Below are 18,823 nucleotides of genomic sequence, written 5' to 3'. Positions count from 1 at the left end.
TTTTCAGAAAAATGTTTATTCATATCTTTGTTCAATTTAAAATTAGATTATCTATCTCTTTATTTAGTTGTAGTTCTTTCTATATTCTGGATAGCAGTCCTTTATAAAAAATATAATTTCCAAATATTTTCTCCCCTTTAGTGGGTTGTGTTTAAACTTTTCAGATACAGTGATATGCAGTTTAAAATTTTAACATTTTTATGAAACTCAATTTACTTCCCCACAAATATTTCTCATAAATATGTTGATCATAACATGAGATGTTATCATTTTTGCTTCAACCAAATTTAACTTACGAAAATCGATATATTATATACGCTTCTATTTTTACCTCTTCCACTGTTCTCTATTTCTGAAGTTACAAGCCTTCTTCTGTTATAATTTCTTTAGAAAACTTCCTTTAGACATTCTTTAAGAGTAGATCTGCAGGGTGCATGGGTGGCTTAGCCGGTTAAGCATCTAACTCTTGGTTTCAGCTCAGGTCATGATCTCACAGTTCCCAAGATTAAGCCCCACGTCAGGCTCTACACTGGAAGTGCAAAGCTTGCTTGGGATTCTCTCTCCCCCTCTCTCTGCCCCTGACCTGCTCCTGTACATGTGCTCTCTCTCTCTCGCTCTCTCTCTCTCAAACAAATAAAAATTTAAAAACATAGGAGTGCCTGAGGGGCTCAGACAGTTAAGCATCCAACTTCGGCTCACATCATGATCTCATGGTTCACGAGTTCAAGCCCCATGTCAGGTTCTGTGCTGACAGCTCAGAGCCTGAAGCCTGTTTCAGATTCTGAGTCTCCTCTCTGCCCCTCCCTACTTATGTGCTCTCTCGCTCACTCGTTCTTTCTCTCTCTCCCACCCTCTCCCTCTCAAAAATAAATAAGCATTAAAAAATAGATAAATAAATAAATCTGCTAGTGATTAATTTAGCTTTCCTTTTATAAGAATGTCTTAAATAGATCTGCTAGTGATTAATTTAGCTTTCCTTTTATAAGAATGTCTTTATATTCCCTTCATTCCTGAAAGGGAATGTTAAACCAGGTTTAACAGTTCATTTATTTCACTATTTTAAAGATGTTCTAACACTGCTTTCATCATCCATGGATTCTGATGAGAAAACTGCCACCTATCATACATTACTGGAAGGAATGTAAACCAGTTCAGCCCCTCTGCAAAAAAAGTTGGGCAGTTTCTGACAAAACTAAATATGCACTTATAAAATTTATCAATCATACTCTTTGGCATTTAATATAGAGACATGAAAACTCTACAGAAATCACACAAAAACCTTTACCTAGATGTTCATAGCAGCTTTATTAATAACAGCAAAATGCTAGAAACAACTCAAATGTCTTCCAGTGAGTGAATGGTTGCACAAATAGACACAGCTATTCACAGGAATACAACAGAGAGATAATAAAGACTTAATTACACACAACAAACTAAATGAACTTCAAGGATATCATATTTAGTCTATTTAGTCCAAAAGTTAACTTTAAAATGTAATATACTATATGATTTCTCTTATATCCACTCTGTAAGTCACAAAATTACAGAGATAGAGAACATATAATAGTTTTCAGGAGAAAAGGAAGGGGTAGGTTGAAGGATGAGTCTGAATACAAAAAAATGTATGTGTTCAATAGTCTTATATCTTAATGGTGTTGTTGATTATGTGAATCTATATGGGGAATAAAAGTTATAGAACTATATACACCCAGGAACACACAAATAAATTCAGGTAAAACAAATAGTGAGAGCTGAGTAAAGTCTGTGCCATATTTTTTTACAGATTTTATTTTTAAGTAATCTCCACACCCAACACAGGGCTTGAACTAACAGTTCTGAGCTCAAGAACTGCATGCCCCACTGACTGAGCCAGCCAGACATCCTAGGTCTATAGTATATGAACAGTATTGATATTTGTCAACTTGATATTGGTTTTAATATTTTCTTACATCTATGTAAGATGTCGCTATTCAAGGGAAGTTGCAGGAATCTGGGTAAAGATCACATGAATACATTTCTGCAACTTAATGTGACTCTACAATTATTTCAAAATTAGAAGTTAAAACGTAGAATACACTGCTTTTGAATTTCCCTCATTCTCACAGGCGACAAATGGTATCTCAGTGTAGTTTAAATTTGTCTTTCCTTATAACAAGTGAAGTCATGGATATAGATTATACAGCATTTATATACAGATCTTCCTCAACTTACAAAGAGGTTACATCACAATAAATCCATCGTGAGTTGAACACATCTTAAGTCAAAAATGCATTTAATACACCTAACCTACCAAACATCATCCTTAGCTTACCTTACCTTAAACATGCCCAGAACACTCACATTAGCCTACAGTTGGACAAAATCATCTAACACAAAGCCTATTTTATAGTAAAATGCTGGATATCTCATGTAACTTATTGAATACTATGCTGAAAGCGAGAAACACAATGGCTATCTGAGTGCAGAACAGGTGTAAGTGTATCAGTTGTTTACCCTCACGATCACGAGGCTGACTCAGAGCTGCAGTTGGTTGTTGCTACCCAGAATCACAAGAGAGTATTATACCACATATCACTGGGCTAGGGAAAGTTCAAAATTCAAAATTCCAAGTATGGTTTCTACTGAATTCCTATCACTTTCATATCATCATAAAGTTGAAAAATCATTAACTCAAGACATTTTAAGTCAGGGACAATCTGTATGTTTTATTTTTGTCTGTGAAATATTTGTGTTTTGTCTACTTTTCTATTTTAACTCAATCTTAGAAGATTCCCTTTCCTTTCATACACTATAATCTTATATCTCCGTCTCCAATACAATTAGTACTGAGTACTCTATTTGATGGTACCAATACAGAAGCCGTCTAGTAAAAAGGCACATTAATCTTGGTGCACAGTAAAGCCTGATACCATTACATAAGACTTTTTGAAGCTTCTCTTTATGAGTTTCACAAACATAACAACCAGATACTTTTGGAAGGATTTTCTCCATTGCCTTATCACTTCGCCTAAAACATCAAATTAATAATATAAAATACATCCCAATACAATTATCCTAAGATATGTACCCATTTAACTAAACAGGCTGAACTTCTTAAGTATACATTAATAATAACTTGACTATGTTAAAATTAATCAAAGTACTTTAACTGATACAAGGTGGATAAGCTTTTGCCGTGTGAACAAAAAGATAGATAAAACACTTCAGGAACCAGTAAATTATTATGAATAACACTTGTACCCAAAGAAATAGCTCAAGTTTAGGTCATCATTCTGGAGCATTTTCCTTTGATTAGGGACTTTGCCACACTGCTAACTTCAATTATATAAATGTGTAAAGGCAAATTATATCACTTAGCTTATCTTAGCCACAAAATGCTTTTAAATAAAACAAGTAACACAGATTAAAAAATGGACACAAAGTCAATCAAATCCACTCTTCCTTAATGCAGTTACCACGCAATGATCCCGTCAACATAAAATCAAATTAATCAATTTAGCATTAGAAAGATGGTGAATCAAATTTTATACATTGCCACTGTAAACATGAAAATGTCTTTATTAAAGGCTCAATGGATTTAAACAGAAAAAGTGGACATAATGTCAGCTTTAGATGGAAAAGGAAAAACATTACAGCTAAGGTCAAACATCAGTCGGAAAGGGCTAGAGGTGATAAATCTAGGACAATAACCCATGAAGTCTTTTTAATACAATCCAGCATAACCTAAAAGCAGCTCTGTACTCCAACTGAACTATGTATCAGAGACAAAAATGTCTTCTTAACAAAAAACAGATTCACAGTAATAAAAAAAAAAAAAGGAGGATAGTATTATAGTCAGGAAATCTTGTTGCTTAAAAAAATAGTTATAATTCTTTCAAAATGCACATAGTAACTTACCATTTACTGAGTATCAATTTATTTCCTCCCTTATAAAAACAATTTTTAAATCAAATAAAAATTCAGAATGTTATAAGTGGGAATGAAAAGAGATTATGAGCTCAACAAATAATAGAAAAGATAATATTTTTCAGGTTGAGTAACACTTTTTAACTTCTTTTAACTTTTAAAGTTAACATTTCTATAATTCTTATTTCCTAATAAACAACTTTACTTGTTTCAAGTGTTAATAATTCATTTACCAAAGAAAAGTGAACTTTTGCAACTCCACAATCTACAGTTCATTTCCATATTTCAAATCTGAGAATTGCACTTTAAAGTTATAAAAAGTTAATAAAGAATGGGGGGCATATTTGGAAACATAAGGCCACTATTTAATATGTCATTAATTAGAATTATATAATTATGTAAAATTTTTCTTTTTACATGTTTCTACACTTAAATATAATAAAATAAATTGAGTTATACCTCTATTTCATCAAAAATCATGAGATAACATTTTCTACTTTTAAATGACCACAATCCATCTGTCAACAAACGTTAGATGTTTAACAGACTTATGCTCACCAAACTAGACAATGTTCAGGAGGATTGTTACTACTCAGTAAATGTGTGTGGCCTTGGAGGTAAATTGATTAAGAATCAAAGGACAAAAGAAAATATTTTTTACTTTAACACTCATAGAACACTAGGGTTTAAATATTTAATTCCAATTAAGAAAGAAAATTAACATCTGTCTGTATCTATCAACTTGAGCTAATTAACACAACTTAAAAAAATTCATTATAAGTCAACTGAAAAGTTTGCTAGCACTTCATTAAAAAGAGTTTTAAACAAGAATACAGGCCTGCACTCTAACATATTTGGTGAACCATAAAGTTAACACGGGGGTGGTGGAGATTGATTATTATTCAGATTTCAAATAAAATACAATAGCTAAATTCAGTAATCTAGAACTTCAAAGATTTTTTTGTCTTTTAATTGCAGTAGAGTCTACGTTTTTTAGAAATGCGAATTGATCTTACTGTAGGAACTAGTACATGAGTATTGAGTCAAAGCTAATTTTTTATCAGGTATCGAATCACCATTTAAACTGAAAACATATTTCCTTAAAAAAAAAAATGCAGTATTTAGGTTTAATACTTTAAAGACTCACATAGCTTCCAGACATTATATTCTGAAAAAAGAATTAAATATATATTCTATATAAAATTAAAATAATTTCTATTTCATAAATGTTGATCTACTCCTATCCTATTCTAGTAATCAATTTTAGATTGGATTTTTTTTTGTAGCAATGATCACAAACTATTAGAATTTTAAAATTACCTTCCTTTCAAAATGTATTTTTTAATGTTTATTTTATTTATTTTGAGAAAGTGAGAACACGAGCAGGGGAGGGGCAGAGACAGAGGGAAAGAGAGAGAATCCCAAGTAGGCTCCACGCCACCAGCCCAGAGCCTGACGTGGGGCTTGTACACCCGAACCATGAGATCATTACCTTAGCCTAAATCAAGAGTCAGACACTTAACCAACTGAGACACCCAGTCACCCCCAGAGATGTATTTTAAAATTCAAGACTATGATACAAAAGAAAAAGATTTTTATGAATACATGGGGGAAGAAAAAAACCCAACTGGTTTCTTACCAGCCAGATTTACACTATGTAATTTATTTTTCCATGTTTATAATAATTAGATTTTTATAATCTAAATGTTTCTGCATTATCTGAAGATAAAGGATTACAACGTATGTATGAAGATAAGCATTACCATGTATGTATCTTAACATATACTTTGAGACTTTATGTATTTCTCATATTTATAAATGTCTATAATAAAACTTGATATTATTTACAGTAGTGTCACTTGTAACTATCATAATTAATCAATAATTTATTTAATTCCCTCCAAAATATGGAAGGTCCTATTGATTGCTTCTATCAGCAAGCCTCTGCCTTAAAGATCAATTATTAATCTTCCAATTTAGGTTCTATCAAGTGTCATCTTCATTATTTTTTTAAAGCTGATTTATTTATTTAGAGAGAGACAAGACAGGGCAAGTGGGGGAAGGACACAGACAGAGGGAAACAGAACCTCAAGTAGGCTCTGCACTGTTAGCACAGAGCCCGAAGCAGGGTTCAAACTCACAAAACCATGAGATCATGACCTTAGCCAAAACCAAGAGTTGGACACTTAACTGACTAAGCCACCCAGACACCCCTACAGGTATTATTTTTACATTACTTGCATTGGAAGTTCTTACCTGGCCCTCTCCAACGGTTTCAGTGTCAATTACTGTGATAATGCCTGGAACCAGAGGACTCCGCCTTGAATTACTATGGAGGGCAATGTCATCTTCTGTCACACCTGAAGGCAGCGTGCCTGTCAGCTGAGTCACTACTTTCCCGACCATTGTCAGACCAGTTTTCAATGTCTATGCAATGAAATATAAAATATATGACTTCACATCAGTATTTGAATTCTAAACAGAAATATGCATTTGGCTCATTCTCCTACCTTTTCAATTCCCTATTGTCTTACAAACCTATATGTAGCAGTGAACTGTCACAGAAATTCAGTCTGACTTTTCATACGATCTTAAATTTTAGTTAGAAAATCAGTATTAGTTTGAGTAAATGGTATCAGTAGAATCCCCAAAATCAGCATAGTGAGAATAAAGCCACAAGTAAATGATTAAAGAACTTTGTTTCACATAAGGGAACAATTATACATATATATGTGTATATACATATACATATATGTATGTATACTTACATATAGATATATAGTATATATTTACATATATATTTTTTAATGTTTATTTATTTTTGAGAGAGAGAGAAAGAGGGTTTGGGGGAGCGTCAGAGAGAAAGACAGAGACACAGAATCCAAAATAGGCTCCAGGCTCCGAGCTGTAAGCACAGAGCTCGATGTGGGGCTTGAACTCACAAACCATGAGATTGTGACCTGAGCTGAAGTCAAACGCTTAACCAACTGAGCCACTCAGGCACCCCAGGAACAATTATATCTTTCTAAAAAAATATTTCTTTTTTCTCCTGTCTTTAATGCCTATAACAAGGGCAAAATTTCATTCTTTTTTATGGCTGAGTAATATTCCTATTTATTTATTTATTTGTATTTGTTTGTGTTTGTTTGTTTTAATGTATCTTCTTTATCCATTCATCAGTCAACGGACACCCGGGCTATTATTGATAATGCTGCTATGAACATCAGGGTGCATGTGTCCCTTTGAATCAGTATTTTTGTATCCATTGGGTAAATACCTAGTAGTGTAATTGCTGGATCGTAGGGTAGTTCTATTTTTTAACTTTTTGAGGAACCTCCATACTGTTTTTCCAGAGTGGTTGTACCAGTTTGCATTCTCACCAACAGTGTAAGAGGGTTCCCTTCTCTCCACATCCTCACCAACATCTATGGTTATTTTTTGAAATATTATAAATCTAATTTTCAATCTATTTTTTAGCATGAAAAAGACTGAACACTGGTAGAATGCCTATGTGAAAAATGTTATGCTTCCAAATTAAATCTATAATATGCTGTTATATAATATTGCACAACAAGATTAGGCATGTAGACACTCATTCCTATGTCACAGCCACACATCACAGACAAGATGGGCCAGACAAGAGCCCCATGCACTCATGCCACAGCCACAGCTCCTCCACAGGAGATGGGCAGCCATGTACAGCTCACATAGGAGACACCCCTTGAGCATCTGGCACTGGGTGGCCAGGAAGGATAAATGCTTGAGTCCCACAGGATACTTGAAGGCCACTCATTCAAGATTGGTATAGAGGTAGCTGATTTGCCTAATACATAGAAACAAACACAGAAAGACAAGATAAGAAGACAGAGGAATATGTTCCAAACAAAGAACAAAACCCCAGAAAAAGACCTTAATAAAATGAGATAAGCAACAGAGTTCAAATAAATGGCCATAAAGATGCTCACAAAACTCAGAGGAATGAATTAACACAGACTGAACTTCAACAAAAGGAGTGAAAACATTAAAAAGTATCAAACAGAAGCTACAGAGCTGAAAATATAATAAGTGAGCTGACAAATACACTAGAGAGGTTCAACAACAGACTAGATGAAGCAGAACAGTGAGCTGGAAGACAAAACAATGGAACTCACCCAGACAAAGGAGCAAAAAGAGAAAAGAATTAAAATAAACATATATGTATTAAAAAAAAAAAAAAACTTGGGAGTACTTCAAGCAGAAAAACATTCACATTACATGGTTCCCAGAAGAGAAGAGAGAAAGGGCCAGAAAAAAAGTTTTAAAAACTAATAGCTAAAGACTTCCCTAATCTAGTGAAGGAAATAGACATACAAGTGGGAACCCCAAAGAGTTCCATACCAAGACACATTATAATTAAAATGGTAAAAGTTAAAGGGAGAATCTTAAAAGTATCAAGATAAATACATACAAGGAAACCGCATACGGCTATCAAGATTGTTTTGCAGAAACTTTGCAGGCCAGAAGAGAGCACAACATATTCAAAGTGCTAAAAGGAAAAAACTTCCAACCAAGAATTCTCTACCTAGCAAAGTTATCACTCATAATTGAAGGGGAAATTAAGAGTTTTCCAGATAAGCAAAAACTAAAGGAGTTCATCATTGCTAAAATGGCCTTACAAGAAATGTTAATGGGACTTCTTTTAAGTTGAAAAGAAATACTTAATATTTAGTATTTAATCACAAGGAAACATACAAAAGGAAAACTCTCATTGGAAAAGATAAATATATTGTAAAGAGAGTGGATCAATCACTTATAAAACAAGTATAAAGGCTAAAAGAGAATAGTAGTAAAACTAATTAAAACTACAATTAGTTAAGGGATGCATAAAATAAAAAGATGTAAAACATGACATTAACTTTACCCTGATACCAAAACCAAACAAGGACACTACAACAAAGGAAAATTACAGGCCAATATTACTGATGAACATAGATGCAAAAGTCCTTAACAAAATATTAGCAAACCAAATTCAACAACACATTAAAAGGATCATACACCATGATCAAGTAGGAATTATTCCAGAGAAGCTAGAATGGTTCAATATCCACGAATCAATGTGGTACACCACATTAACAAAATGAAGGATAGAAATCATAAGATCATTTCAATAGGTGCCGAAAAAACATTTAAAAAAACCCAACCTCCATTTATGATAAAAACTCTCAACAAAGTGGGTATGAAGGATACATACCTCAACATAGTAAAGGCTTTATATGATAAACCCATAGCTAGTATCATACTTAATACTGAAAAACTGGAAGATTGTCCTCTAAGATTGGGAACACGATAAGACAAGAATGTTCACTTTCTCCACTTTTATTCAATACAGCATTGGAGCCTAGTCACAGTAATAAGGCAAGAAAAATAAATAAAAGGCATCCAATCAGAAAAGAAGTAGTAAAATCATTACTATGTGCAAATACAGAAAACCTCCATCAAAAAACTGTTAAAACGAATAAACAAAGTCAGTAAAGTTGCAGAATACAAAATCAGTATACATAAATCTGTGATGTTTCTATATACTAATAATAAGCTATCAGTAAAAAAGAAATTAAGAAAGCAATGTCATTTACAATTGCATCAAAAGAATAAAATACCTATGAATAAATTTAACCAGGGAGCAAAAGACCTGTACACTGAGAACTATAAGACACTAATGAAAGAAAATGAAGAAGACACAAATAAATGGAAAGATATTCCATGCCCATGGATTGAAGAATTAACACTGTTAAAACGTCCATACCACCACTGCAATCTATAGATTCAGTGCAATTCCTCCCAAAATTCCAGAGGCATTTTTCACAGAATTAGAACAAATAATTCTAAAATTTGCATGGTACCATAAAAGACCCAGAATAGCCAAAGCAATCTTGAGAAAAAAAGAACAAAGCTGAAATCATGGTCCCTGATTTCAAACTATTCTATAAACTTATAGTAATCAGAACAGTATGGTACTGGCATAAAAAAGACAAATATATCAATGGAACAAAATTGATAGCTGAGAAATAACTACCCAAATATACAATTAATTTACAACAAAGAAGCCAAGAACATACAATGGAGAAAGGACAGTCTCTTCAATAAATAGTTCCAGAAAAAATGGACAGTTATGTAATAGAATTAAACTAGACTACTCTCTTATACCATACACAAAAATTAACTCAAAATGAATTAAAGAATTAAATGTAAGACCAACCTAAGACCACAAAGTTCCTATAAGAAAACATAGGCGGTAAGCTCACAAACATCAATCTTAGAGATGTGTTTGTGGATCTGACTCCAAAGGCAAGGGAAACAAATGCAAAAATAAACCAATGGGACTGTATCAAACCAAAAAGCATCTTCTGCATAGCACAGGAAAACAACATCAAAATTAAAATGTTTAATGGGAGAAAATATTTGCAAATCATACATCTGATACAGGGTTAATATCCAAAATATATAAACAACTCCTAGAACTCAACAATAGCAACAATAAGAAAAAAAATGATGGGGCGCCTGGGTGGCTCAGTTGGTTAAGGGTCCGACTTCAGTTCAGGTCACGACCTCGCAGTCCGTGAGTTTGAGCCCCGCATCGGGCTCTGGGCTGATGGCTCAGAGCCTGAAGCCTGCTTCCAATTCTGTGTCTCCCTCTCTCTCTCTGCCCCTCCCCTGTTCATGCTCTGTCTCTCTCTGTCTCAAAAATAAATAAACATTAAAAAATTTTTTTTAAAAAATGGGCAGAATATCTGAAGAGACATTTTTCCAAAGAAGACATAGATGGCCAACAGATATGAAAAGATGTTCAACATCACTAATCAACAGGGAAATAAAAATCAAAACCACAATGAGATATCACTTCACACCTGTCAGAATGACTATTATCAAAAAGACAAGAAATAACAAGTATTAGAGAGAATGTGGAGTAAAGGGAACCCTTATATGTTGTCGGTGGGAATGTACACTGGTGCAGCCACTACAAAAATTAGCATTAAGATTCCTCAAAAAATTAACAATAGACCTGCCATATGGTCCAGCTATTCTACTTATGAGTATTTATACAAAGAATATGAAAATACTAATTCAAAAAGATATATAAACCTCTATGTTCATATGTTCATTGCAGCATTATTTATAATAGCCAAGATATGGAAACAACCTAAGTGTGTCCACTGATAAATGGATAAAGAGGGTGTGTGTGTGTGTGTGTGTGTGTGTGTGTCTGACACGTGCACACACACACACACACACACACACACACACACACAAATACTACTTAGCCATATGGAAGAATGAAATACTGCCATTTGTGACAACACGGATGGAGCTTGAGGGTATTATGCTAAGTGAAATAAGTCAGACAGAGAAAGACAAATGCCATTTGATATCATTCATAAGTGGAATCTAAGAAACAAACAGAAGAATATAAAAACAAACTCACAGATACAGAGAACAGATTGATTACCAGAGGGGAAGGGGGTTGGGAGGTGAGCAAAATAGGTGAAGGCAGTCAATTCGATGGTGATGAATGGTGACTTTTGGTGGTGATCACTTTGTAGTGCATACAGATGTCAATTATAATGTACATGTAAAAGTCTATGTTATATACCAATTTTACCTCAATTAAAAAAAATATTTGGCACGTAGAAATACAGTCTCCATCCAAGATACCAATTACTAGATGAATAAAACATCATAAAAGATTAGCTAAGAAGGTTATTTTCTCTCTGGTAACAGAAAACAATTCAATGTAATACTTCTAATATACTATTTCAATTAAAGACAACTTAAGATGTTTTATAATTACATTTTAGTTCCATTTCATTTGAAGCAAATAGATAAACTAATTCATGTGAGTATTTTTCTTTTATGTGAATCTTATTATCTGATTACTTTAACAATAATGTTAAAGTAACAACAGGTTTTTGTGGGATTTTTTTGTCTAAAAGAGAAAAAAAAAACAAAAAGAAAAGCACGCGACTCATAAATAGTGAAAAAAGATCTAACCAGTAGAGCCAAAATAAGTAATGTAGATTACATGGATATATCAAAATTTACATGTAATACAGACATTTAGAAATAATTTTCTTCCAATTCCAATTGTGAGAAAGTTTTTATTAAAATATTGCAAATTAACCTTTAATGAAGTGACTCTCTTTTCAGAATAATCAAAGAAATATGCTCACCTATACTCTGATATATACTATAGCTAAATTTTAAAATGAAAATTATTAATATACATAATATTTCAAATAGTTTTATAAATGGTAGGCAAAGAAGGTAATTTATAAAGGCCTAAACGTGATTTAAGCAACAATTAGATTGGAATTAAGATAAGGAAATCTATTTTCCAAGGAAATTTTTCATTAAAACACCATATAACACTAGTAATATATGTATCATTTTACTGTAACTATGTTCTGTGGAAACTTAACTGTGAACTTGTCAAGGCTCTTAACATAAATGATCTGTACAGATTTCCTACAACACCTCAGGTTTATAGAACAGAAAACTGAGACCACAGTAGATGCAAAACAGCATCTCAAACAGCTAACCAATGACAAAGCCGGAATTCAATAATAGAACTGTCTATCTCCAAAGCCTGATTTTAACCACCAACCAGTACTGCTTTGTAATCTATTCCTGTTACTACTTGTGATCTCACACTTCATGAATTCAGAACACAGACAAATTCTGGGGAGGTGGGGGGAATGAAGACCATAATAGTGTGTCCTAATAAATACTTAAATAAAATGACCATCAAAGCCATTTGCTGAACTTGAGCAAAAAGATGTAACTTATAGCTGACTGAAACCAAGAAAAGGCCACAAATCAATTGTAACTCCGTTGTTTAGCACTAAAAACTCAAGCTGCAGTGATTATAAAACACATTAGCGTTCCTCAATTAGCAGCCAAACATTTGTTTCAATAATTCACAAGAAATGACTTACACAAAGTCTGTTAGTGTTGTCAAGAAAGCCTCTGAAGGACCAACAAAATCAGGCGCCAGAGTGTATTGATGTCAAAGCTGGCTAGGAAGCCTGATTAACCTCTAAGATGCCTCAGCTGCTATACTTACTCCATTAATGCTAATGGAGATGCTCCCACTTAAACAGAGCTATCCCTTTATCAAAGGAATGTGCCTTTCAGGTTTCAAGCCTTTGGTTGTATATCCTCCCAACTTGCCCTTGAGCCTATTATTTCATGCTTTGATACCAATGAATAGGAATAAAACTAAAATAACTGGAGCACACAGAAAGTGGGAAGAAATGTACCAAAGAAACCATAAGATAAAAGGAAAAGTCAATACAAGAGAACTAGGAAAAAACTCCAGGAAGGGGGAAAACAGAGTAGTATATTTCACAAAGCCTCATAACACATGAAGAGTTACTGATAATTCACACACACACACACACACACACACACACACACACACACACACACAACTTAACAACAACCAGTGGGGTCATCTTATTAGTGGATAAAATCTAAACCCAAGACTTAACAGTCATCAAATCTGCACTTTTATAGTAAGTGACAAGATAGTACTATCTATTATAGTTCATTAACTTTCAAAATAAGGTATAATGCAGGGGATGAGAGAGGGGTACTGGAAGTTTTCTGCATCAATAAAGACCTTTGCTTCTAGAAGAAATTTGTTTCCATGTTACACTCAAACACATTGTCCAGAAGAAATATATAATGTTATTTAATAGTGTCTATATAACATATTTAAATATCTAAATCACCTCAGAGTAGTCTTTTCATTACATTTTAGTCAAAAGAGTGTATACATACCTGATAATTTCCTCAACATACCAAAAAAGGATGAAGACTCAGTAAAAATTAGGACTAAAAAAAATCTAATTTGGCCAAATGGAGATATTAACTTACACTGAGTGTCTTCACAGCCTGAGGTAGCTAAAAAGTTTACCATATTCCTGACTAACCTTAACAGGAGTATCCACAGGACCAAACTCTATCTCGTAAGAGAGCTGAATGTAAGATTATAACAAATATGTCAGATAATCCACTCAGACCAAAAATTCAAATGAGCATGGTACTTATTCTGTTGTGTGCAGACAGATTTGTCAAAGGGTCGCTAGTCATCTTTAACCTTTCTCATGCCATATCAGCTGTCCACCCCTGTCCATTAGTGCTAATGGTGCTGCTCTCACAAAAGCTGTTAGTTGTCATTAAGAAGTTATCAGATAACCAGGGGGAAAAAAAGAGGCATATTTACTAAATCAATTTACCACACTGGGGTTAAAACACATTAAAAGGAAAAATCAAATAGGTGGTAATTATGTGGTAACTAGGAAATATGGACCAAGATTTTACAAATGTATCAAAATAACCCAATTTGAACTATTTAAGTATTAAATTTTTCCCCTTAGCACTGCCACAGAGAATTCATCACCATTATATTCTTTATAAGGAAAGCCAAATAAATTATTTGGAAAAACAAAGAGAAAAATCTAGAAGTAGAAAGATAAATTTTAACTACTATTTGAAAATCCAGAGAAACATTAATATAAAATTAATGTAAAAACATTATTTCCTCTAAGGAGATCCAAGTACATACGCAATTAACATATTTTTGCTTACAAGTATCTAGTGAGACAAAAAATAAGAATAAAAATTTAATAATGAGTCCTTCTGTATAACAAAGTGGTTAACCTCTATGAAGTCATATAAGCAGCTGTCATCAGCAAGAGAAAAATATTAATGATTAATCTTTCAGAAAAAGTGATTTGACAAGTGATCACTTTCAGAAAAAGTGATTTCACAAGTTCCTCAAAGTTAATATTTTAAGATTAGTATTTTAAGGAGCACATACTACATGGTTTTTTAAATATTTTCCATGTTGTATCTCAAAAATTACCTTTTTTTTTTTTTTTGAGACAGAGCATGAACGGGGGAGGGGCAGAGAGAGAAGGAGACACAGAATCAGAAGCAGGCTCCAGGCTCCGAGCCATCAGCCCAGAGCCTGACGCGGGGCTCAAACTCACGGACCGCGAGATCGTGACCTGGCTGAAGTCGGACGCTTAACCGACTGCGCCACCCAGGCGCCCCTCAAAAATTACCTTTTTTATCATTTCTAAGTAGATAAATAAGTAGGCAGAAAATAAATAGAAATTTTATTTTCTATTTTCAATAATGGCAGGCTAGGTAAATCAGATCAATCCTACCAATGAAAGCAAGTAGGATAACCGAGGAGAATTTTTTTTTTTTAACTCTGCTTAAAGGTATTGAATATTTAACAAGATAGTAGAGAGCTTCTAGATCCAAATCCAAGAGAACAAGAAAATCCCACACATGTGAGTTGGGTATTTAGGCCTAGATGGATCTGATGATTCTAGAGGAGACTTCTAAGTGGTGTTTTTGATGGACCTGTGGTACTAGGTGGTCATGTCCAAGGGGATCTATTTAATGAGTTTCCATGTTTTTGGTTGAGGCACAAAGGAACACAACAATAGAAATAATAGTTAATCTGTAGTAATCAGGCTCCCATAACTATTTCAGGTGAGCTTTAAATTCCTTAAGGAACTCAATCCCTGAAACTGGATTAGGAGGGTCCAAGACTAAGAGTGCCACAGAACTCTGGTATCTCAAATTCAAACTTGTTTCTACAGATTTTTAAAATAAATTCTGGCAAACAAGGAGTCAAGACATCATTAGTGAGAACCAGCAAAAATAGCAAACAATAAAAATACACCCAAAAAGAAGCCAGACATTGGAGTTATCAGGAAGACTTTATATTAACTATGTTTACTACATTTAAACAATTTGGTAATTTGAGAAAAAACTGAATTCTAGAGAACCAGAAATGATCACTATTTACTAAAAGACTTTATCAATGCATATATGTTTGATTTTATCAAACCCTTTTTGTGTATATATTAAGATAATCATATAATTTTTCTCCTTTATTCTGTTCATGTACAAATTACATTCATTGATTTTGAGTAATAAACCAGCCTTATATTATGGAATTATCCCAACTGGATGGGACACATTATCCTTACAACATATTTAATTTTTCTCTGCTAATATTTTGTTTAGGATTTTTCAGGATTTTTCATGTTCATGAGTAAGACAGGACTGTAGTTTTCCTTTTTCACAATGCTCTTGTCAAGATTCAAGGTCATCCTGCATCATAAAACAATATTAGGCATTATCTCTTATTCTATGGAAGAGTCTTTGTAATATTGCCATTGTTCATTCTTAAATGTGAGCATTCTCTGGAAAAGGTTTCTAGGCCTGAAGATATATACGTGACATTGTTCTTTTCTTAGTAAACTTATATTCCCTCATACAGAAAAGTACAGGAATTATAAGTGTACATCATGATGAATTTTCATAAGTGAATATACTAATATAAATAGAAGTATAATACATAATGTAATAGTAACAAAGACTACTTAATTCTGATGTACCTACCATGGAAAACTGGAACTGCCTTATACCTCAGAAAGCTAATTTACCCACAAAGCTTCTTGTATCTAATATCTTACTAGAAGAAATTATCACGTAGGAGGCAAAATCATCTCAACTTTCCAATCTTTCCTATATAAAATATCCATACCTTGAAAGTGAAATGAAGGATCATTCTATTTCTGGTAGAATTTCAGGAAAATAACTAAATACTAGTACTAAATACCAAATTAACTTAATATTTTTAAGTAAATCTCAAAACATTCATGGTAACACAGGAGTCCATAAGTACATAAATATTACATATGAAAGTGTTTTCAAAAATATTTCATGGCATATAAGTTACACATAAGTTTAAAAGGCAGTGTACAATATGGATTTTACTACCTGGTAAGTCCAGTAAGACTCAAGAAATGGGTGACTTTACAGATGGCTAACAGACACATGAAAAGATGCTCAACATCACTCATCATCAGGGAAATACAAATCAAATCTACAATGAGATACCACCTCATTCCTGTCAGAATGGCTAAAATCAACAACACAGGAAACAAAGGTTTGGTGAGGATGCGAAGAAAGGGGAGCCCCCCTTACAGTACTGGTGGGAATGCAAACTTGTGCAGCTACTCTGGAAAACAGTATGGAAGTTCCTCAAAAAGTTAAAAATAGAACTATCTGGGGCACCTGGATGGCTCCATCAGTTAAGCGTCCAACTTCAGCTCAAGTCATGATCTTGCAGTTGGTGAATTCAAGCCTCACATAGGGCTCTGTGCTGACAGCTCAGAGCCTGGAGCCTGCTTAGGATTCTGTGTCTCCTTCTCTCTCTGCCCCTTCCTCACTTGTGCTCACTTGCTCGCTCTCGCTCTCGCTCTCTCTCTCTCTCTCAAAAATAAACATTAAAATAGAACTATCTTACAACCCAGCAATTGCACTACTGGGTACCAACCCAAAAGATACAAAAATACTGATTCAAAGGAATACATGCACCCTATTGTATACTTATAGCAGCATTATCAACAAGAGCCAAACTACAGAAAGAGCCCAGGTGTCCACTGACTGATGAATGGATATAGAAGATGGATATATAATATGTACATATGGAATATTACTCAGCTATAAAAAAGAATGAAATCTTGCCATTTACAACAGTATGGATGGAACTAGAGAGCAAAAGAAGTCAGAGAAAGACAAAAAACATGATTTCACTCATATGTGTAAGAAACAAAACAAATGAACATAAGGGGGAAAAAAAACAGAAGCAAATCAGAAACAGACACTTAACCATAGAGAACAAACTGAGGGCTACTGGAGGTGAGGTGGGCAGGGGGATGGGTTAAATAGGTGATGGGTAAAAAGGAGGGCACTTGTGATGAGCACCAGGTGTTGTATGTGGGTGATGAATCACTAAATTCTACACCTGAAACTCATGTTGCAACTGTATGTTAACTAGCTGGAATTTAAATAAAAATGTGGGGGAAAAAAAAGAAATGGGTAACTTTTATGTTTATGGTTTTGTTTTTCTTTCATTTTGTAAATTTATAAATAGGAGCATGGATAAGCATTAAAATCAGACAAAAGCGGGGTGCCTCAGTGGCTCAGTCAGTTGAGTGTCCAACTTCGGCTCAGGTCATGATCTCCAGGTTTGTGAGTTCAGGTGCCACATCAGGCTTGCTGCTATCAGCACAAAGCCTGCTTCAGATCCTCTATCCTGCCGCCCCCCCTCCGTCCCTCCCCTCTTGCACCATCTCTCTCTCAAAAATAAACAAACATTAAAAAAATAAGTAAAAATGTTTTTAAAAATCAGGCAAAAGCATTTAAACAAAAATTAAATATTAACTACTTTATTCAAGGGTCAATGGCAGAATTTTATCAACTGTCTGAGCTAATGATGAATTTCAATCAACACCAATTCCACTGGTGACCAATGGTCTATTGGAAACTGATTGAATTAGAGTGTTGTCATCATTATAATTTCTGAGAATTTAAAATGTGGAAGACATGAGCTTATCCCTCACAGTTCTCAATATGTGGTATAGAAAACTGGAGAGTTCAAACTTGTTCTTTTCCAAGCACATTAACTCTAGCCTCATTTAGCTAGAGTTTGTCCACATGTCCACATTCAGCTAAAAGTTAAACAGCAAAACTGTTACTGAATGAAGCAGGTCAGTTTTCTTTTACATAAGCACACAAACACATTATAGCAAAGAAGACCTGAAAAGCTGTCCACTACCAGAGAACTGAAAATTATTCAAATGATAATACAATGAACTATCCTAATTAACATGTATGGCACAGATAAGTCTAAAATGAATATAATACATGAGAACTAGATCTCATTGGTATATTTTGTGGATCTATTATAAACTAACTATAGACGAACACTGATGCTGGCTACTCTGTCTCAGAATTCTCTTCACTGAAAAAACCATCATAATTTTTACATACACAATGGAGAAAAGTA

General features: G+C 33.9%; 1 protein-coding gene across 1 annotated transcript in view; it reads right to left on the bottom strand.

Moving 5' to 3' along the window:
* BCAS3 (BCAS3 microtubule associated cell migration factor) overlaps positions 1–18,823 on the bottom strand; it is a 628,358-nt gene that overhangs the window by 432,587 nt on the left and 176,948 nt on the right. Inside the window, exon 14 of the mRNA XM_047833397.1 lies at positions 6,163–6,333. Within this exon, the coding sequence (XP_047689353.1) occupies positions 6,163–6,333 (171 nt within the window). The remainder of the gene's footprint in view (positions 1–6,162; positions 6,334–18,823) is intronic.

Source organism: Prionailurus viverrinus, chromosome E1 (genome assembly GCF_022837055.1).
Source record: "Prionailurus viverrinus isolate Anna chromosome E1, UM_Priviv_1.0, whole genome shotgun sequence".
NCBI lineage: Eukaryota > Metazoa > Chordata > Mammalia > Carnivora > Felidae > Prionailurus > Prionailurus viverrinus.
Note: the sequence above shows the minus strand (reverse complement) of the source record. Positions and strands in the feature narration are given on the sequence as shown.